The following is a 21668-nucleotide window of genomic DNA, read 5'->3' as shown; positions in this document are numbered from 1 at the left end:
GAAATTAACGCGAGTTTAGGTTCAACAATTGAAAACATATTTACTTCTAACTTATTTAATTTTAATGAACTAAAGACATATTATATTATAGTTAAATTTCATTTAAGATATATAATTTTAGTAATCCTTTATTGAGAAATAATAGGATGAATCATACACAAAGCCTTTTAAATACGTAATTACATTTTACCTTTCTTAATTCATTCTCATTCTAGAAAAATCTTTAGATTTTTCTCCAGTGGTGAATTCGTAAATGCTGTACTATTCCCCACGTGTCACTTTATGAACCATGTGATGTATTCTGAAGCAGTTTAGATCCGAGCATCTTGCTATTTTGATTAGGGAATATCACAAAGTAGTGAATCGATCAAAAGGGAAGAAGAGATTGACACAATTTTTTAATGTGAATTATTATAATATTATAATATTTACGTAAGTGCAACATCAACATGAAAAATTATTTTTTATTAATTTTTTTGACAAATATTCATTCCTATAAATAAAAGTAAAATTTAGCTAAAGATGAATACTAACAATTTCAGGTAAAATTAGCAGAAAAGATAAAATTACTAAAATTACTGGGACAAAAAACATATTTAATACTTATATTTTTTAAGGTAACCATAATCATAAAGGGTCTTTATTACAAAGGGAACAACTACATTACAAGGCAAATAGTTTTTATATGACTAAAGTAACTTTGTGTTAAAGAATTGATCAATCTTAAATTTTGTGAACTGATATTGAGCATTTATGTACAGAAAAAGACAACACATGCAGCTGATTCTGAGCTTCTTTTTCCTCTGACAGTAAAATATGCTGAGTGTATTTTTAGCATCTTAAGAAGAAAGTGACATCAAAAAATACCATTGTAGAAAATCTGAAAATTAAGAATGAGAAGCCGTGAAGCAACAAACACAGTTCAGCAGAATACTGTTTTGAGAAGAAGCCAAGCACCAAAATCATACTAAAAGAGAAGCAAAAAGCAACCAAGTTCAGCACTTTAAAAGTTTTAGCCACTCTGCCAAACAAGACATAAACTTTGAACTTTGAGAGGACAAGGACAAGGCCATGCACCAAACCAAGAGAATATAATTAATACCCACCATCATGAGTTCATAATATTTTTTTATTGTCTAATTTGATGCTATACACAATTCCTTTTTACAAGCCACTATGTACATTTAGCATCACATACCAGACCCAAATGCCATTCTTACACCAACATAAAGTACTCTCCACTCTATGTTATATTATTACTTGCTTTTTCACATAACTTTTTCTTCCTATTTTTTTTTGTCCTATACAAGATAGAGCAGTAGTTTCCAACACCGGCCTCAGTGACAGGGCACAGGTATTGCGAGTAACTATATCAAGAAGTGGACTTTAAGCCTAACTCAACTTTATAAAATCACTGGTTTTATAAGATGAGGTTTGCACCCACTTAACTAAGTAAGATATGGAACATATTTTTGTGATGGAGGCAACTAAGGAAGTGGTAACAACTGCAGTATCTTTTTGGTATAAATATTGATTGGTGATGGACACAAAAACCACTATACAACATTGTATTCTATAATGAGCCCTCCACCCATTGGAGCTCTATGTGGAATTCCTTTCCTTCTCTTGGCAGTTCTGTAATTAGCCACTGTTGGTGGTGGTGTTGAAGGTGTAAAGCTATGGATTTTGTTTCTAGCATTTACATTGCTTATGCCGTTCACTGATTCTTCACCATCAGACCCATCTGTCTCACCTAACATTTTCTTCTTCCGGAACTTTTTGGAGGTTCCAACAATCTGAGAAGAAAATTCAAAAGTTGAAGAGATCATTCATTCATTCATTCATTCATCTCCACCTGTTCTCATCATCATTTTTCTTACTTTTTCAAAGCAAGCATAAAAAGGTACATCTATAATGTTACATACTTTATGCAGCAAAAAAGTAGGAGGTAGTTACAATTACAAAGGTTATACTACTTTACACACAACATTTCTCAATTTTTTTTGAAATCAACTCATCATACTTCATTACTAATGCAACTCAAAGATGTAATTAGGATTATGAGTTCCATTTCAATACATGAAAATTTGGACTTATCTGTGTGTGTATATATATATATAGATATGTATATATATATGTATGTATACCTTACAACCAAGAGAGCAGAAGCTGAAGGAATCAAGGAGGCTGCGGTCACAGACTTGGCAGGTATTGGTGACACCTTTTCCAGGCCTTGGTTGGGGCCTTTCATTCAAGAACACAATCTTGGCACTGTTAATAATGTAAGTTTGGACGGCTGTTATGTCCAGAAATTTCTGTATCTCAGATACCCTTATCACATCATGGTATGAAGACCTCCTTATCTTTGCAAATTAATAAAATTTAAAAGAAAAAGAAGAAAAAAATCTTCATCAGATGATGATAACCAAGTGAATTACTCTAGCTGAAAGAAAATACCAAAATTCATAAAATAGATACAATTATCTATCTAAACAGAATAAACGGACCACATAATTGAGTGATAATAAACCATTTTTCCATGAGAAAGAAAATGGCGATTTAATGACTTGGGAAGTTTGCAAATTCAGCATTAAATGGCACGTGTAACCGATAAAACCAATACAAAACCAGCACAGGAGAAAGATATTTTTTGGATCGATCAGAAGGGATTGGATTCAAAGTCCTAAAAATGCAGGAACAAATTACAAAAATCAGATTAAACACACCCAAATCCTTGAATTTTGACTATGAACCCCAACATAATTTGATCAAATTGAGGTTGAACATGGTACCTGGATTGTTCTGTGTTCTTTATGGGAAGCAAGACATGCAGAGCAAAGAGCTCCATTCACACAGTCCAAGCAATACATATTGCATTCATTCTTGTGGGAATCTGCGTGGACTTTGCATTGGACAAAAAAACTCGTCTTGAGAAGTGGCCGCAGCCATGAAGGCCACATGTTCTCTCCTTCCTTTCCCCCCACAACACCATGTTCTTCATTGAAACCTCTCTGATCCCACAGACCCAGAAGCAAAAACACAAGCAAGATTGTAAATTGGTGGACAATTCAAGAAAAAAACATCAGAATAACAAAAAATCACCAAAGGGGTAGTTGGAAATTTGATCTTTGCATTGATTGAGTGGTGTCACACTAACCATATATAATTGTTGTGGATGACCCTTTGGGTTTGTGTTGATTTCTCTTATGGTGGGGTGATTTGAAGGAGTTCCCAAATCATAGCATGGGAAGTAAGTGACAATTTGGAGGTAAAAAGAAGAAGAGAAAAAGAGAAGTTTTGAAGAGTTGAGAGAGAGAGAGAGAAAGAGAAGGGAAAAGGTTGAAAGAAGGAAGTGGGGTTATGCTTTTGTAGTGGCAGATGATGAAGGTAAAGCTAAGCAAGTGCCAAGTGCTTATTATCTTTCTTTTCTTCTTCTTCTTCTTCTTCTTCAAACTCCAAACCAAACCGAACCGAACCTCCCTCCGAACCCAAACCTACGAGGATGCGTCTTCTTCAAGGAACTCACCCGGCTTCATGTGGTGACCTGACCTTCTGTTTTATTCGTTAATTTTATTATTACCATTTTTCTTAATATCTTCCTTTAAATTTTTTTTTTGATCAAATTATTTTCCTATTTATTAATATTTAAAATCGTTCTTATATTACTTGAAAAAAAAAAAAACTCTCCTTGCTGCTGTGTGGATATTTTTTTTTTCTGTGAATTTTTGGTTTTTCTCATGTCTTAATCTTTAGTCTTTTAGATTTTGGTTTTTGTCTTAGTGGGAGAGTTTCTGCATAAAATACTCAACATTTAAGTTAATTATCGATTATTCGTGGTTAAAATATTAAATATTATTAAAATTTAAAATACGTGATTTATCTTGTCTTAAAACATATATTTATATTTATAGTTTTTTTAGAAAATATATGTGTTGATAAACTTTATTAACTATTAATAGATATATATTTATAGGTTTCTCACATTTTTCGTGAAGTGAATGCATGTGTTTATAAACTTGTTAACCTAGACTTTATTCGTATAATGTATTTTCATTAGTATAATAAACTTTCATCTAATCTTTTCTTAAAGTTATTTATTAATATGTATAAATTATTTATCTATGATTTTGTTAATATATGATTTTTTGTCTATCATATTTTTTTTAATGATATTTTTTTCATGTTATAGTAGATGATTGTTGTTAGTTAAAGCGTCCGTCTAACTAAGATGTCAAGTTTCATAATGAAATCTAACATGAACGTTTTTATAAAAAAAAATATATTTATAATATTAACATTAATATTTATTATTAAACTTAGGTTTATAAAATTAATAATATGTTAATGATGTTATTGGAGAATATTGATCATAAAGGATTCGACCTTATCATAAAGTAACTATGTAACGCTACACAGATTAAATATAATATAAAACTTTGCTTAAGAATGAAACACAGCTCATACAAATTAAATATATCATAATATATTCATATTACACAAATTATTATCATATAATATGCAGAGTAATAATATACTCAAATTATTATTCATATTACACAAATGTAATTATTACATATAAAAAGAAAAAAAAATTCTGGTTCTGTGGTGTGATTTGGTAATATAATTTAATAATTTTTAATAATTGTAGTGTGTAAGAATGTGATACTTGATTGGTATTGAAGTTTATTATTGAATGATGATCTATTTTTAATTTACTGTCACTATCTTTCAACCATATCTTATCACCATTTCATTTAATTGATTCCGTGATCAGAACGTGTTCTATATAATTAATATTTCTCTTTTAATTTTGGACCTCAGAAATTAATTTTTTAATATATTATTATTATATTAGAGTGATATAACTTAAATGTGTCAATCCGAAAATCAAATATTTTTTATTTAAATTAAAAAATTATCTTTAAATTTCCAATATAATCATATTAATAAATAATGTATCAAGGAATTTAAGTTATAACTCGGTTTGACTTTGTTAAATATTTTGAATATATTTTCTTTCCATTTTTAGAATAATTATCTATTAATTTGTTTACACTTTTTATACTATTTTTGAACTAATTACGTGTTTTTGTTTAGTCAATTATAACTTGTACAGAGACTAGAGTATTCCTTGTCTTTTCAGAAGTGTATAGTAATCTAATAGAGATTTGCTAAAAAATTTAATTATTCACATTTATTTGTTAAACTGGGAAAATTATTATTTTCATCATCTTTATAAATAAATTAGTTAATAATTACTATATCTAAATTTAATCATTAAATAACTATAAGTGCCAAAAAATACATTATTTAATATAATATCTAAGAACATTTATGGCTTGGATCTAAAAACGATTTTTTTTTTGGTGATACTCAACTTTAGTGGATTTCAGAGTGAATAATGCAGTATTTGGTTAAGTAAGCATTTATACAATTAATTTTATAAAATTAATTTTTAAATGATTTTTTTTTTTTTTGTAAAAAAGTATAAAAAAATATAGTATTCAACTCTTTCTGTCCAATATAAACACGATATCAAATTAATTTTACTAGTAATATTGTGGATAACAAAGAAATTCTATATGATTAAACATGTAAAAAAATATTTATCTAATATTTTAACACAAATTCTATAAATTTGATATATATAAAAAAAGATTTATTCTTCATTTATTATAAATTATCATTTTCTTAAAATTTTATCTCATCTCAAAATTTTAAGATCATTATTTATATTTTTTCTCCTTTACTATAAGATAATAAATATTAATTCAATTATATCTTATAAGAAATCTAATAAAGTAAGTTTTCACTTCTCTTATGAGGTTTTTAGTATTTATTTTTTGAAGTAAATCAAGTTATAATGTTGTAGGTATGATATGATGAGAAACATGAGTTTCTACACATTTAAATATTTACAGTGATATGTTTTATTATTGAATTAAATTTTCTAAAAGTATATTAGAGTTATTTATTTAGAATAATTATTTTAGAACAAAGGATTTAAATATAAGAAAAATTGTCTTGATTAATTAATAAAAAAAGTTTTGAGGAAGAATTTGTTTATTTGTGACCTGTATTCTAAACACCATGTGAATATATAAAATATATTTATAGTTTTTAGTCCATGTGTATGATTCGAGGGTTGAAAAAGTAATTAGACTGAAAATTTATTTATTAACATATATAATTAATATATATATATATATATATATATATATATATATGTATGTATATTAAAACACAATAAAGCCTACACAAATGATCATAAATTGAGATTTGATTGACATATAAAAAAAATGTGTGTTTTCTCTCTTTCTCTCACATAACCACTAACCTTCCCTTGTTTTTTCTTTTTTATTATCTTTTATTTTTATTTAAAAATAAATTATACATAAAACATATTTTAAATAGAATAATATACCAAATGAGTGTTAAAAAGTTAAAGGTAAAATATTTAAAAGATAAATTATAGTATTAATACAATAATGGCAGTTTTTCTCACAACAATAATTCAATTTAAGAAATAACTTACCTTTAAATTATCCTGTAATCAACTTAAATGGTAAAAACTCTATAACAATCCTATTTTTTTTATAAGAATTGGGTTTATTTTTTTGGTTAAATAAAATTCATACAGTTTTGTCCCATTGCTATAATATATAATTAGTATTAAACAGAAAATTTATTTGTGGTATCTGTTTGAAATCGTGAAGAGGTTACATGGGTATTCATAAAATGTAGTTTTAAGAAGAAGAAAAAAAAATCTATATGAAACTTAATTTTGTTTTAACAATCTTTCTATTTGAAGTGGAAAATGTGTATTTTTGTTAATTTCAGTAACTTTTATAATCTGAAAATGTTTATGTTTGTTAACACATTAGAATAACACTATTAGGATAACAACATTTGTGATTAATAGTAACGATTTTGATAAAAATAATGACCATAGTACTAATAGTAATAAGTTAATTATGATCTTGAAAAAACTAATATGATAATTCAGATATTTTATAAACAAAGCAATTGATAATTTTTTGTAGATTTTAATTTTATTTATGAATATTTAGAATTTTTTAAAGGAAATTCAATGTTTAAAAGTTTAATTGCATAACAAAGATTTTAATAAATACTTAAATCTAAACCGTCTATTTTATATGAGGACAATCGTAAAGCTTTCATGATATTATATATATATATATATATATATATATATTTTATTTTATTTTATTATTATTATTATTATTTTATTTTATTATTATTATTATTTTTTTTTTTATTTTTTTTTTGAAATAGATGAGTCATAACAAGCTCATTCTCTCAGGTGTCAACTACAGAACAATTTTGCAAAACTTAATAAAGCCCAGTCATGTCCACATGCAACTTTCTTTTTTGAACAGAATATTTAATATTTAAGAGTGTTTATTTTAAGTGATGAATCAATTCATCAATTTTTTATATATTTTAATATCGATGTCTCACCACCCTTTAATATTTATTTGTTTATGTCACAATGGTCGAACTACGTGGAGATATGAAAGCACTAGTTTTTTTTGGAGAAAGACACATTAGAAATGGTTTAGATAAGATTCGTCGTTTGCCTTTCGAATGTGGGGATGCAAATGCAATGTTGCATTGTTTAATGCTGCTGCGATAACAAACTCCAATTCTCTTTTATTCCCATTGATTTGGATGTTTAAAATCTGTTTTTGGTGGAGGAAAAAGACATAAAAACTGGATCGTGGTGACACGAACACGATACACTGACACGATACAAGATACCTTAAAGACAGACACGAATATATATATAATTTTTAAAATATGACACAAACACAAAAATATGTATAAAATATAAAACAAACACAAATGATACGTATAATCTCTAAAATATAGAACACGAAAACACAAATTTATATATTATATAATTATAAATTATATAAATTATAAATTATATAAATACACAATTTGTCAAAAATCCAACAAATATATTTTAAATTAGATACTTCACCGATACTCGTCCTACAAATTTTATACGAATATTAGTGTCTGATACGTGTGTCCGTACGGAGACACCATTTAAGAAACGTATCTGAAACTCAACATAAAAGAAGAATGTTAGTAATTAAAAATCTTCAAGACTGTTAGTAATTAAAAATAATAAAAATTTGTAGGAAAACTATTTAGTTCATTTGAAATATCAATTTAAATTCCACCACTCAAATGCTGACGTTAACAAAAGCATTTTGTTACCATAATCCGGTTCTGACGGACAATAATGTCTATGTAGTTTAGCGTTTTGCCGCATGATGTTTTAAAGTAGAACAATAATAGTACAAACATTCTTTCATTCTAAACAAACACACTTGCTTAATATTTATCATTTTTCTTTTTTTTCCCTGTCACATACAACAGATCACCTATCATTCCTACACTTTTCTTTCAAATATTTCTTCCTTCAGGATATCAAATAGATTTTAGTGTCCACAAATAATTTTTGTTTAATGTAACCAAATAGTAGACACTTGCAGCAGGAATACCTGGCCAGGCTTTTCTGTTCTTCACCACAGAACCCAAGATTTGACACTGTTGATGAAGATGCAGGCTTCGAAGTTCGGTTCATTGTTGTGTATAACTGTTAAATGTTGAACATACGACACAGTTACATATATCAATCGTTTTAAGTGGGGGAAAGGTAACTATCTACTATACTTGATCTTCAACAATTCCTTCAAAAACCAGATATTGAAGAGCTATTGAGTACTTTGCAGCTTTGATAATAGCTGTGTTGTGATCAGTTCCTGAATTACTCTTATCTTTCAGGATAAATGAACCAGATACATCCCCTTCTGCAATACAATGACAAGAAAAAGTGCATGAATCAATTAACTGTTTTATAAGGCCTGGTATGGTAAGCAACTAGGCTAACCTTGAATAGTAAAAGTGGTTTGTATCCATTTCTTATAGATGAATTGAAACCTTGGGGAGTCTCTCTGGTGAGTATGAGTATCTGACAACAGAACCTTGCAAGAACCTTTTTGACTGCCACAGAATTTAGAAAGAGACCCTATTCATTATCATAATCATCATATTATGTGATGAACTAGTTGAACAAGCTGATACAGAGTTGAGTTGCATGCAGTAATATTCATTCAATTTGCCAGCACCAGCAATGGACACTCTTTTTTTTATCAGCAAGGAAAAAATAAAGAAATATAAACCACTTCATGATGGTCCAATCTTATACATCTTGAACAGAAAGTCTACAAAAGGTCAAACAATAACAATAAGAACCCTCACAAACAGCAGAAGGAATCACCAACTCAACCTATCACAAGTCACTTGAAAACATATAAACTAAATGATCAAGACACCAATCTAAGAAGGGGAAACAAGCGGAAGAAACTTTGGGAGTAACCAAGACCAAACCTTCAGTTGAGATTTTCATTTGAAAATATGTTTATTCCTTTGACACTAAATTACTAACCAAATCAATCCAAATATTTCCAAGAGCAATGGACACTTACTTTGCAAAAGTAATTGCATTGTGGCATAAGGCTAGAGTCTTGACCATGGCCATGTCTCTTCCGCGGGGATTGCAATATCGTTGTTGGCAGATCCTTTTAAGATGGAACGGAAACCAAAATCAAAATAAGGCATTCAAAGGGTAAGCTCTCAACAAGGCAGAAATTGGAAAAAAATTAAAATTACTTGTTATCAAAGAAATCACCAAAATCATCAATAAGAACTGCTGCAGGCAATTTATCATACAGGTGGAAGGCAGCAAAGTACTTTCTGATGTCTTCATCATCATTCACGTACCTCCAACAAAATTGGGTATGAGATAATGAAATAATAGAAACGAAATGAGGCATCAGTTAGAAAAGTAGAATTATGAGAGGTACTTCATTTGTATACGGTGGAAAACATCAGAAGATGGATCAATTCCCTGAAATTCAGAAAATAGGAAGTTATGAAAAATGAAAAGGAAAAAAAAATGTAAGAGAAGAGAACAGAGATTCTTGACCTGAGAGAGAAAAGGGGGTTTGGAATCCAATCTTTGGCGGTTGGAGATGAAGATGACGTTATGGGAGTGAAGTGCTACATTGAATGCAAATTGAAAAAGCAGAGAAGTTTTCCCACTGAACATTATTTAACAGCAGATTCATTCATTGGTAAGAATTTCAACGAAGAAGAAAAGGAAAAGTGAGTAGAGAAAGAGAGAAATACGAACGAAGAAGGAGGACCAGAAAGAAGGAGCAGATTAGCAGGGTTTTGAGAAGGTTGAAGAAGGTGGTTGCTGCTACAGAAGAACATCTCCATCATCCCTTCACCTCCTTCACAGATTTTCTACTTTCAATTTCAAAGGAAGCTATTCCAATTCCAATAGGATTCAATTCAAGAATTCTGCATCAACAATTAACACCACAACCTCAAACTTTTGCCTATGGAACCATGTACATGAATGTATTTTTCTCTTTCTTGATTCAAATAAGGGACAAAAGCAAAAAATTTAAGGTTGTATAGGCTTTCCCTGGAGAGAAGAATGAAGTGTAAGACGTTACACACTCTCTTAAATGATGAGTGTTTAATTTAAAAAAATATTTTTATAGAATATGGTGAAATGTCAAATTCAAAAAATATTTGTTGGATTTTTGATAATTTTAACACAATTTTAAGAGGAAAAAATACATTAATTTTTTAAAACTCAAACTTATTGTATAAATTGTTAGTATGATTATAAAAATAAAGAACAAATCATTTCTAACCAACCATGAAAAACATATTTCCACTACAAAAAAAATTGAAACATATTTGTCCATATAAATCTTTATTGTCAATTTATATAATTTATAATTATATAATATATAAATTCATGTTCTCGTATTTTACATTTTAGAGATTATACATATCTTTGTGTCTATGTCTTTATTAGTATCCGTGTTTGTGCTATGAGATAATATTTTGTTGGTAATCTTTAAGTTAATAACTAAAATCATTTAATTATCTTAAAATACTAGAAAAATAAAGCATTTAGAAATTCTAAGAAGATCTAGTCATAACAGTTGATTTTAAAGAAATTAGTGACTAGATTTGAATAAATAGATTTTAAAAGACCGAAATTATATATTTACTACAAATGTAATTGGCTCAGAGTATTTGTTGCGTATATTTCTAATTTCAAATAATCTATCGAGTATTTTAAGGATATATATTGAATTTTAATTTTGATAATTTTTCTTTTCAAATATTATTTTCCTTAGTTTTGAATAAATTTTGAAATGTATAGGACAAAATTCATTTATTGTTCTTAAATCCGAAGCAATATCGTGTTAAGAAATGTTAACTAGAAATTCTTTATGACAGTACTTCTGTTGGTGAAAAATCATATGATATCTATTAAATAGGTGATTCTTGTTCTCTAACCATAAAGATCCAAGTGAATTTTTTGTTAATAAAAATCATTTAAAACGAGTTCAAGATAAACAAAATATTACTTGTTTCAAATTATAAAAAAATAAATAACAGAAATTTTCTAAGAACTGAAATAAAACCACATTCACTTAAAAACACGAAATATGTTTAAGCCTATAAACTCTAATTGAAAGAGAATAAAATACTAAAATTCATAATTAATGCACTTTGATGCAGTGATACATGTCATCTCGTTGGAGTACACATTTTAAGATAACATAAGGGTAGCATTAACTAATTCACTATCAACTACATGACAAATTAATTATCATAATTACTTAATTAAACAGTCCACATAATTTTACACTTCATACTCATAAAAAGGCAGAAAACCCTTAATAGATTCGTTTCCTTGGATTGTTTTGGTTCCTTCTCATCATTTGTTCCACAAGTAACCACATAAGTTGCATTTTTACCAAAATTTAAAATGATTTTATTTCAGTAGGGTCTATAGAATCCAGAAATCAAGTCAATAGTGGAACATAAAAACTGACTCACTGAGCCACAACAAAATCAATATCAAAACCTTGACATCGACAGAGATAGACTATTCAATATCAGAACCACTGAAAAACGGATAAAACCTGATTCAATCTCCTTTTTATCTTGCATGCTCCATTTAATGTGACCATCCAGTTTGTCAACATTCAGTTTGTGCCAATATCTCATTTGAACAGTTGATAAAACGCAAGTGCAGGTGAAAATGAATAATGATACAAGAAAAAAGAGGTTGAAGTATAATTAGGTTAATTCAGCCTCACAACTATCTCTTCCCACTGGGCTCCAAATTTAACTCCTGGAGATTCAGTAAGAGATCATTTGAATTCAAGTAAACCTTGTTGGAAGAATTTGAAATCGTTTGAGCAATTTCCCTTGCAGCTTCAATTTTCCTTAAGGTGATAAATGCAGGATTGCTGGCTATAGCTTGACCAATCAACTGGGCACTCTTGGCTTCACCCTGTTTGTCAAAAAGAAGGGAAGGAATAGCTTTATACATAAACAATAGAGTTGTAAATGCAGCCGTCTAGAAAAAAAGTAGTAGGGCATCATATGAAAAGGAATTACTTCTAAGAGGGAGACTTAATATCATACAAGCATAACCAGTTTGAACAGATAGGGCTATTGAAGATAAAGAGGAGGAAACTGAGGGAAGGGGGAAGGTAGTAGAAAAAAAATTATTAATATTTCTTAGTGTTGAAATTCAAAACTTGTTACAAGTACAATTCACAATATTAATTTTCCTTTTAATTTGTATGGTTGGTAGAAATTCAGAAACGATAAAAATATGGAAACCACTTGTAGAAATATTAAGAATCATCTTAAATGCAAAAATGGAACAACTAATTTTACCTGAGCTCTAATAACAGCACTTCTTTTGTCTTGTTCAGCTTTTTCAACAACAAATTTAGCTCTCTCAGCTTCTTGAGCAGCAACCTGCTTGGCTTCAATGGCAGCTGTAAATTCCTTCCCAAATGACAAACTTGTGATTGACACATCATCCAAAGCAATGTTAAATTGGGAGGCCCTCTCAGTCAATATCTTCCTTATTTCCCGACTAACAGTCTGTAAAACAGTATGTTCTAGAAACAATCAGTCCCACCTATAAGGTTATAATCTCATTTTCATACTAATTCAAAAGGTGAATTTACCAGATTCCTAAGAATACAATACAGATTCCAACTGAGAAGTACAGAGCATGCATTCAATTAGTTGTAAATAAAGATATGAGAGAATCCATGAACATATTTACCTCTCTCTGAGTAATGAGCTGACTGGCATTATACTGTGCAACTACAGCTTTGAGAGTTTCATGTATAATAGAAGGCAGCACCCTTTCGTTAAAATTCTCACCCAGGGTTCGATAAACTGTCGGTAGTTGGTCTGGAACAGGGCGGGTAAGGACTCTAAGTCCAATTTTCACCTACCACAAACAAGATCCATAATAAATAAATAGTACTACAAATACAAAGTGCTATGAAGTAAGCCGTGACAAAAAAGTACAAGGAGATAGAAGAAGTGAATTAATTGTACATATGCCAATAGAGCAAACACTGACTATATATTTACAAGATACTTCTAAATCAGAGTTAACTCTTCTATCATAAACTAGAATATCATGGTCATAGAGTGTAATAATTAAAATATAATGGAACTAGGAAAATTGCAAAACACACAAGGAGGAAGTGGTGGAATGCACGAAAAACCTAAGAGCGGTGTTTCAAACATGAATTAAGAAAATGAGGAAATAGTAAGGTATCTGACAGCAATGAATAACACAGGACATAAACTCTTAATGCCAACACTCAACAACTCACGGAAGGAGGAATGATTTTCATATAATCAGACCACAGCATTATGTTTACTGTAAATGAACACCAGTACAAGAGCTGCAATGTGAGGGAAGATCATCCAACCTCCACAAAAAATATGCTGCTATAAAAAAATGACTAGAAAATGGACAATGAAAAAACTATTTGACTCCTTGCAGCCACAAATTCAAGCTTGCTGGAATATCATATCTCCAAGAATGAGAAAAGAAACAGGACAGACAAAAAGATTTACCATTTGGAGATCGCGGCTCCCTGAAGTACTCTCTACTAGATGAGGTCGTGCACGAACATCATAGATCACAGGCCTCTCAAACCAAGGAATCATAACATGTGTCCCTTCAGGATAGACCTGCATTCAAGAGGCATATTATATTGATATCTTAATTGCAATAAATTTACTGCTCAATATAGGTCTACACCTGTGTGCTTGGGAAGTGATTCTTTTAGGTTTAATTTAAGGTTTAAAATACTTTCCAACAAAGACAAAGATTAAATGATTGTTTCTTCAAAATAAGATATGATAAACGCACACCGAGTGTTTCTCAGTCTAAATATAAAAACCTCAAAAGTACTGTACGAGCTTGACAGTAAGATTATTAGTCAACCATAAGCCTGAAACCCTTTATACAGTATGCCTTACTTCAGAGAAGTATTATATTGTTTACAAAAGATAAAAAATCTTCACAGAAGCAGGTCAACTTAAATCTAGGAAAACTTATGCCTGAGAACCAACTTAGCAAAATACTTACATCCATGAATGACAACTGTAATAGGTTTGAATTCATATAAATATTTAGCTAAACCAATCTTGGGTAATGCATTTTCTTTGAATTCAAACGACCTTGGAGGTGAAGGCCATTACAAATGCCCAGGAAAGACAAGCAAGAGCTTCTAAATTCATTTCCAATGTTGAAACTTGACACCATGTCTAAACTTTGGAACAAAAGACTTTCACTGGAGTACAGACATCAACTAAAGATGATGCAAAAGCATTGAATGTTGCTCACAGAAACTCATTCATTAAACAGCCATGGACAATGCAATTATGCAATAACCTTATCTTTGACTCCAACAAGGCGATTGAACACAATGGCTCGATGACCTCCCTCGACATTGTACAAGCTGTTCGCAGCCCCATACACAGCAATTCCACCGATGATGCTAGCTTTAAGCAGAGCAGCGATTCCGGCACCAGGAACCTTAGGCACATTCATGTTATTGAAGTTCATCTGCCAGCACTTTATACAGTTCCGTTAAGCATAAAAGACTATACTAAGTAATGCAGATTTAGCTAGCACGAAAAAATTGCACAACAATAAGATGGCGATTAGATCAACGCAACTTCAAAATTAACAATAAATGCGCAAATCAGTTATTAGGTGTGGGAAACCAGTATGAATCTGTGACCCAAATTTTGGTCCTTCCACTAGCAAAAAAAGCTTGAAAAACCCTAAATTGGATGCAAATAGCAATGAAGATAAAAACATTGAATTAGAAAGAAAACAGAGAGAGCATTAAGGAAAGAAGAAGAAGAAGCGTGTTGCGGACCTTGCAGAGAATGGTCGTAGAAGATTCCTTCCACTGAGTGGCGAGTTGTTGAAGTAACTCGTTGTAGGGTTTTAGGACTTAAGACAAGAGAAGAAGACACTATTACCCGTGTTTGCGGGTACGGTTTGACTTATTCGGGTCGGGTATCCGAAAATGTTCAATTTTTTTTCTTTTCTTACAAGGAACCTAGTAACATTCTCTCTCCTCGTTTCTTTTTTACCTTTTTAACTAATTTTTCAAAGGTTTTTTTCAACAACCAAAAACTAATAGACATCTTTTTTTAAAAAAAATGTTTTTTTTTCTTCTACAATTTTTTCTCATGCCCTATTTTATTTTATCGGAATTTTTATGCAATTTTACTTATTAATTATTAAAATAATAGTGTAATCAAATTCTAACTGAAATAATATCACCTTTACCCAATTTATCTATTTTAATAATTTTTTAAAATTTTACTATTTTTTATAATTAACTTGTGCAATTATATTATAATAGTGAAAATTCCTATTTTATCATACGTCCAATGTGAGGGAGAGATGTTAAGATATGTAATTTATTTTTTTAAGACTTAATAATTTTACATCAGTGAAATATTTTTCAAATACTGATTTTTTTAATATAAAATTTTAGTTCGTTGATTTATAAAAACTTTTTTTAGATGTGTTTACTCTAATTTTTTTTCTTTAAAATATAAGATATAATAAATGGTGTAATTAAAAAAGATAAATAATATGATTAGTTGTGATACATTAGATGTGTTGTTTAACTAGTTTAGAATATTTTTACCACTAACTTGTTAGACCAGTGGCATAAGAGGTTGGCTTGGTTTGTAAGCTAGTTTTTTAAAAAACAATAAAATGAAAAACTAATTTAAATTATTATTTAATAATATAAATATTTAATGATACTATAATTTAAATTACAAAAACCTACATTTTCTATATTTAAATTAAAATATAGAAAATGATAATTCTATCCACTTATCTTATTAAAGATATTAGTTGATTAAGTTAAAAATATTTATATAATTAAGTTTTTTTTAATATATATTGTGAATGTTCACATGACAATTTGTTTAAATTAATTAAAAAAAATGAAGGATTATAACTGTTTGAATTACATCAATTAAAATTGTTGTTGAGCAGAATTGTTGTAGAAAATAAAACATGATTTAATGTAGCATGATGGGAAAAGCTGTGCAGTGACTAGAAAGTGTGAGGAAGAAGGGTATCATTTGGGTGGGTATTCTACTGGGCTGGGCCAATAATGGTTTTGGGCTGGGAAAACTAAAATTTTGAAGTCCAAAATCCTATGAGATGTTTCTTTCTACACCCAATTATTTTTCAAAATACCAAAATTGTCCTTTGTATTTTATTTCAAAACACAATTTTAATTGCAGTATGTGGTTTGTAGGTGGGATCGTGGAGATTGTTTTGATGTGTTAAAAAGATTTTGTCGGTGGTTTGAGGTAAAAAAAATGAGGTCATTAATATGTTAACATTCAATATTTTCATTTTATAATTAAGGATACTAGTATTTTAATATTATTTTATTATAATTTTTTTTTTATTATATATTTTGTTTAAAATTATTACATCAAAAGTTATAGAATTTGAGGGTTGTCAAAATATAATTTTTTTAAAAATGAGATGTGTTCTACTCTTTTGGGTTGGATAGGATGATATGGATATTTTTGGAAATTGAATTTTGGAAATGAGTTTTGGAACTAATATTATGGAATCCAAAAATAAATTCAAGAATGGTAAGAATTGAAATTTTGGAAGCCAAAAAATACATTTCAGAATTATTTTCTATAATAGACATTTCGAAAGAAAAAAATATATTTAATGATCATTTTCGTAAATTGAATTTTTTATGGGATGCTGGAAAAGGAATCATGGGAAACAGGTCATTAATCCTAGCAATATTGGTGAGAGTAATTAATATATTATTTGGTGAAATAAGTATTCTAAGCTTTAGTACATGCTTAAATAAAGAAATAAAACTATAAAACAAAAATATAGAGATAAATTTTGTACAACTTTATTATTATTTTTATCAAATCGGTTCACATTCATATCTCAAAATTGATAATCAGACTAACTCTGACATTCTTTTAAACTTAGATACATAAACTAAATTCATAAATTCACAATAACAAGCTATCAACCTCAGATACTCCTTTTAAATGGTGTATCTATATCGGACACATATATTTATGATAATTCTAGCATGATTCTACCACAATTTTAAAAATGAGAAATATGATAATTTTTTTTAAAAAAAATATTGTATCAATTTTTAATAGAATTATAAAAATAAAAAACAAATTCTTTTAAGTTAACCATAAAAAGATATTTGTATACTAAAAAAACTGTTTTTACAACAAGGACCAAAACACTAGAATCAGGTTGACAAGATTAACTTTTATACAAATCTTTCAATCTTGGGCTAGACTCTCTTGGTTTCTTCTTGAGATGGATCCTCTCGGCTTCAACTAGGGTCGGATGTTCTCGGCTTCAACTAGGTCTGGATGCTATCGGCTTCAACCAGGGTTGGATGCTCTCGACTTCTCCTCACGCTGGGTGCTATCGACTTCTCCATCACACAGATGGCGGGGGTGGGTGTGTGTACCTGCAAAGCGCTTCGATGCCAAAGTCAGAAATAGATTTATGTTCATCAGACAAAAATCACTTTTACCTTTGGACTTTCTTTCTACACCGTTTTATTATTTGCACACCCCCTAATGCAAGTTTTTATTTAATTGGGTCTTATTATAAAAATATTTATATTTTGTTTTATTCTTTTATACATAACATCTCGATTATGTCTTGTATCTAGATTTCGATTTTAGTCTACCAGTAAAAAACTAAAACATATTTATTTACATAAATTTTTATTCTTAATTTATATAATTTATAATATATATATATATATATATATATATATATTTCTGTATCCTACCTTTTAGATAATATGTATATGCATATCGATCTTCATATCCGATCTGAGTGTTCTTATCAGTGTCCTAGCTACCTAGATAGCAATTCAAAATTGAATATTTTTTTATTCACAAATATTTATAAAATAATAAAAATATATGAAAAACAAAAGCATCCTAGGGAGTCGTGCATTTTGGCAGATAGGGTACATGTGCAAAGTACAGGTACGGATGGTCCCACAATGAGTGACACGTGTACGGCAGATGTATATTTGAGTATTCATCTTTTCTTTTAATCATTCATTTTCTGTTCTTATGTTATGTTTTGCATATTTATTTGTGTACGGTCGTGTACCTAAAGCAAAAGCAAATTACCAAATAATGCAAAGAAAATTTGACCAGGAATACCTTTTCCAGCTTAAAAAAAAGTGCTTTTTGAAAGGGAAAAGCGATTCTCAACCCATTCCCACGTTTTATATCACATTCCAAACTTTTTATCGGTTCATGCACCTCACCACTTTCAGTTACTGCATTATCTCTAGCTTATACCCATTAATTAATACTTTTTTTCCCAAACAGAACCTATTTTGCAGAAAAGAATTTCAAAAACCCCATATTTCTCCAATTCTTTATCCAAATAAACCTGTTTCGAAAAATAAGGTCTAAATACAATTAACTAAATTCTAAATAATGTTCAAGACAAAACTTGAGGGATGTTTGAAAGTGAATTTTGAGATTATCTTTTCTTAGTTATAGTTTTAGATTGATGGGAGACTACAATAAAAAAACTTATGTTGATAATACTGATCAAAGTAGGAAGAGAATGAAATATTAGAGTATAGGAGGTATAATATAAAATACAAATTTATTTTATTTTTTTATCAAAATAATATCACGAATTTAAATAATAACAGTTATATCTCTTCATTTCAGATAATAAATTTAAATAATAATAATCTTATTTTTTATCTTCATGTATTATTTATGAGTTTATAAGTAAAATATTTTTATCAATCAATATTTTATTAATTTTATTGTAACTAAAAAATAAAAAATATATGATATCAGTTAAAATATAACAATCATTTATCTGATTATTTCACATGATTAAGATAATATCGATATATAATTTAATATTTAAAAAAAAAATTATCATTACATTGAAAAGCTATTAATTTGCTAAAAGCTTACAAATTATTCTTGATTTTAGATTTCTAGGGTCATAATTATATATTTGTAATAACATTTTGTGTATTTTTAGTTATTAAAAAAAATATTAACACCGAATGAGTTAAACTCTGGTTAAATGATTATATTTGGACTTTTCTGAGTGATTGAATGACAGACCAGTTTCAAAAGGATTCATAAAAAGTACTTTATTCTTCTTAGGTTCTCAAAAAAAGAGCACTATTAATAATATTTTTCAAAACTCTGCATTTATTATTAAACAAGTTACTATAATTAATGATTTTATTTATTCTTCTAAGGTTCTAAAAAACAGAGCACTATTAAATAATATTTATCAAAACTCTGCATTTATTATTAAACAAGTTACTATAATCAATGATTTTGTTCAATGCGATGTTTAGGGTTAAGCACGGTCAAAAGTACATTTGATTGGAGATACATGCTGATATTAAATAATATTTATATGTTCATTCATTGTGGAGATAATGATTTTTATTTATTTTTATAAAATTATAAAAGTTTATGAAGCTCTATATAAATTTTTATTATCAATTTATATAATTTATAATTATATGATATATAGATATGTGTCTTTGTGTCTTAAATTTTAAAAATTATATGTATTTTTGTGTCTATATTCATGTCGTATCAGTGTTTATATTAGTATTTAAATATATATATATATATATATATTAAATACCGATATTCGTATAATACTTATAAAATAGATACATAAATTTTTATTATCAATTTATATAATTTATAATTATATAATATATAAATCTATGTTTTCGTGTTTTATTTTAGAAATGATATGTATTACTGTGTTCATCTGTATCGTATATGTATGTGTTTGTGCTACATAACAATCGTTGATTTCGTATCCGTGTCTGTGTTACATAACAATTGTTGATTTGAGCATCATGAATTTATTTATTTTTTAACCTAAGATTCTAATAAAGTACTAATAAATTTGAAGTTTATGAACTTTAAAGGAACAAAAAATTAATGAAAAAAATTAAAAAAAAAAGACGTAAATGGGACTATAAAAGAGGGAAGTTGCGAATCTTTCGTCGTTACCATTCAATCTTGTGTTCCTCTTCAAGGCTCAATTTCATTCCCTGAAAGTATGGTAGCCGAAAGAGAAAGAGAGGTTAAGGTTAACGTTAACGGTGACGGTGACAGCGACGGAGAGAGAACGGTGATATTCACCTACGGAACCCTGAAGAGAGGATTCTCCAACCACCCCCTTCTTCAAGACCTTTTTCGCACCGGCGACGCTTCCTTCGTCGGAACCTACCGAACCGCCGGAAAATACCCTCTCGTATGCGGGCCCTACCGGGTCCCGTTCCTGCTCAACATTCCCGGGTCGGGTTGTCGGGTCCACGGGGAGCTTTACTCTGTCTCCACGCGCGGTCTCGCTCGCATGGACGAACTGGAGGGGACCTCACGCGCGCACTACGAGCGTCTCCCGATAAAGGTTGTTCCGGCGGGCGAGGGCGAGGAGGAGGAGGAGGCGGAGGAGGAGACGGCGGCGGGGCTAACGTGCGCGGAGGCGTATTACGCGCACCGGAGCTACGCGGCGGAGATGTGGAAGAAGAACGGGAAGCGAGGGTTGCGATGTTACTCGCAGAAAGAGACGATTGGTTATGTGAAGCGCAAGGATAGGCCTCAGAATTTGACCTTTCTGGATCATATTCGCTTTTTCCTTTCCTCTAATTAGAACAAGTTTCATCACACACACAGCAATAATTAGGAAGGGTTTTTTCACCTTGTGTTATTGTGTACCTTCTTCTGGTTAATTAGGTTACTGTTTTGCATGTTCTGTGTATCAATGCAATTTTCTCTCAACCTGGTACCTGCCCTTTTGATTTTCATCAGTGGTGGTACGAATACATGGTGTCTTCTGCTTTTGCATTTGCAGAGAGGAGAAAGAAATGAATGCTTCTTTTGTTTCTCGTTCTTGTGTTCTTTTAATCCATCCAATGGGGTGTGTGATTGGACTATGCGATGGGTTGATGATGATTACGGGGATCTGTCTCTTGTTTTTGTTTAGTACGATGTGAATTGTGAAACAATCTGATATTAATCAATATAATTGTATTACGGGATAATCGAGAATATTGATATGGCTGAATAGTTGAGAAAGCTCATAATGACTGAGAATGCTCAATAGTCAAGAAGGTCGA

The 21668-nt window shown here is 29.6% G+C and overlaps 4 protein-coding genes across 6 annotated transcripts; 1 reads left to right on the top strand and 3 right to left on the bottom strand.

Annotated features, from left to right (window-relative positions):
* Positions 1 to 1111: 1111 nt before the first annotated feature.
* Positions 1112 to 3566, bottom strand: LOC137819255 (protein RGF1 INDUCIBLE TRANSCRIPTION FACTOR 1-like). Its single transcript, XM_068623050.1, has 4 exons — positions 3158 to 3566; positions 2793 to 3011; positions 2148 to 2363; positions 1112 to 1796 (listed from the first exon to the last, which is right to left on the bottom strand). The coding sequence occupies exons 1-4, from the start codon at positions 3158 to 3160 to the stop codon at positions 1557 to 1559; spliced, it is 678 nt and encodes a 225-aa protein (XP_068479151.1). The 5' UTR covers positions 3161 to 3566; the 3' UTR covers positions 1112 to 1556.
* Positions 3567 to 8339: 4773 nt separating this feature from the next.
* LOC137819240 (uncharacterized) lies at positions 8340 to 10537 on the bottom strand. 2 transcript variants are annotated; one of them, XM_068623031.1, is made up of 7 exons: positions 10232 to 10537; positions 10025 to 10139; positions 9903 to 9946; positions 9709 to 9819; positions 9525 to 9617; positions 8927 to 9039; positions 8340 to 8846 (listed from the first exon to the last, which is right to left on the bottom strand). In XM_068623031.1, the coding sequence occupies exons 1-7, from the start codon at positions 10321 to 10323 to the stop codon at positions 8704 to 8706; spliced, it is 711 nt and encodes a 236-aa protein (XP_068479132.1). In that variant the 5' UTR covers positions 10324 to 10537; the 3' UTR covers positions 8340 to 8703. The 2 variants fall into 2 exon arrangements, with proteins under 2 accessions (XP_068479132.1, XP_068479138.1); XM_068623037.1 differs by having other exon boundaries at positions 9769 to 9819; positions 10232 to 10498.
* Positions 10538 to 12039: 1502 nt separating this feature from the next.
* Positions 12040 to 15486, bottom strand: LOC137825372 (prohibitin-1, mitochondrial-like). 2 transcript variants are annotated; one of them, XM_068631046.1, is made up of 6 exons: positions 15351 to 15486; positions 14858 to 15031; positions 14035 to 14151; positions 13223 to 13393; positions 12823 to 13035; positions 12040 to 12430 (listed from the first exon to the last, which is right to left on the bottom strand). In XM_068631046.1, exons 2-6 carry the CDS (start codon positions 15029 to 15031, stop codon positions 12236 to 12238), a joined length of 870 nt encoding a protein of 289 aa, XP_068487147.1. In that variant the 5' UTR covers positions 15351 to 15486; the 3' UTR covers positions 12040 to 12235. The 2 variants fall into 2 exon arrangements, with proteins under 2 accessions (XP_068487147.1, XP_068487153.1); XM_068631052.1 differs by having other exon boundaries at positions 14858 to 15040; positions 15351 to 15411.
* A 5045-nt stretch (positions 15487 to 20531) lies between these two features.
* On the top strand, positions 20532 to 21437 carry LOC137821032 (putative gamma-glutamylcyclotransferase At3g02910). The gene has a single exon (XM_068625447.1). It carries the CDS (start codon positions 20609 to 20611, stop codon positions 21200 to 21202), a length of 594 nt encoding a protein of 197 aa, XP_068481548.1. The 5' UTR covers positions 20532 to 20608; the 3' UTR covers positions 21203 to 21437.
* Positions 21438 to 21668: the final 231 nt, after the last annotated feature.

The sequence above is a fragment of the Phaseolus vulgaris genome, chromosome 11 (genome assembly GCF_000499845.2).
Source record: "Phaseolus vulgaris cultivar G19833 chromosome 11, P. vulgaris v2.0, whole genome shotgun sequence".
Taxonomy (NCBI): Eukaryota; Viridiplantae; Streptophyta; class Magnoliopsida; order Fabales; family Fabaceae; genus Phaseolus; species Phaseolus vulgaris.
Note: the sequence above shows the minus strand (reverse complement) of the source record. Positions and strands in the feature narration are given on the sequence as shown.

Bases quoted from the DNA above. Each gene is read 5' to 3' on its own strand.
- LOC137825372 (XM_068631046.1), bottom strand. From the start codon at position 15,031: ATGAACTTCAATAACATGAATGTGCCTAAGGTTCCTGGTGCCGGAATC. The intron at 13,394-14,034 runs GTAAATCTTTTT...TGTTTGTGGTAG, and splicing joins GGAGCCGCGATCTCCAAATG to GTGAAAATTGGACTTAGAGT. The intron at 13,036-13,222 runs GTAAATATGTTC...ACTGTTTTACAG, and splicing joins AGCTCATTACTCAGAGAGAG to ACTGTTAGTCGGGAAATAAG.
- LOC137821032 (XM_068625447.1), top strand. From the start codon at position 20,609: ATGGTAGCCGAAAGAGAAAGAGAGGTTAAGGTTAACGTTAACGGTGAC.
- LOC137819240 (XM_068623031.1), bottom strand. From the start codon at position 10,323: ATGATGGAGATGTTCTTCTGTAGCAGCAACCACCTTCTTCAACCTTCT. The intron at 10,140-10,231 runs GTTCGTATTTCT...AATAATGTTCAG, and splicing joins CTTTCTGGTCCTCCTTCTTC to TGGGAAAACTTCTCTGCTTT. The intron at 9,820-9,902 runs GTACCTCTCATA...ATTTTGTTGGAG, and splicing joins TTCCACCGTATACAAATGAA to GTACGTGAATGATGATGAAG.
- LOC137819255 (XM_068623050.1), bottom strand. The intron at 2,364-2,792 runs GTACCATGTTCA...TAATTTGCAAAG, and splicing joins AAGAACACAGAACAATCCAG to ATAAGGAGGTCTTCATACCA. The intron at 1,797-2,147 runs GTATACATACAT...TTTTCTTCTCAG, and splicing joins TCTGCTCTCTTGGTTGTAAG to ATTGTTGGAACCTCCAAAAA.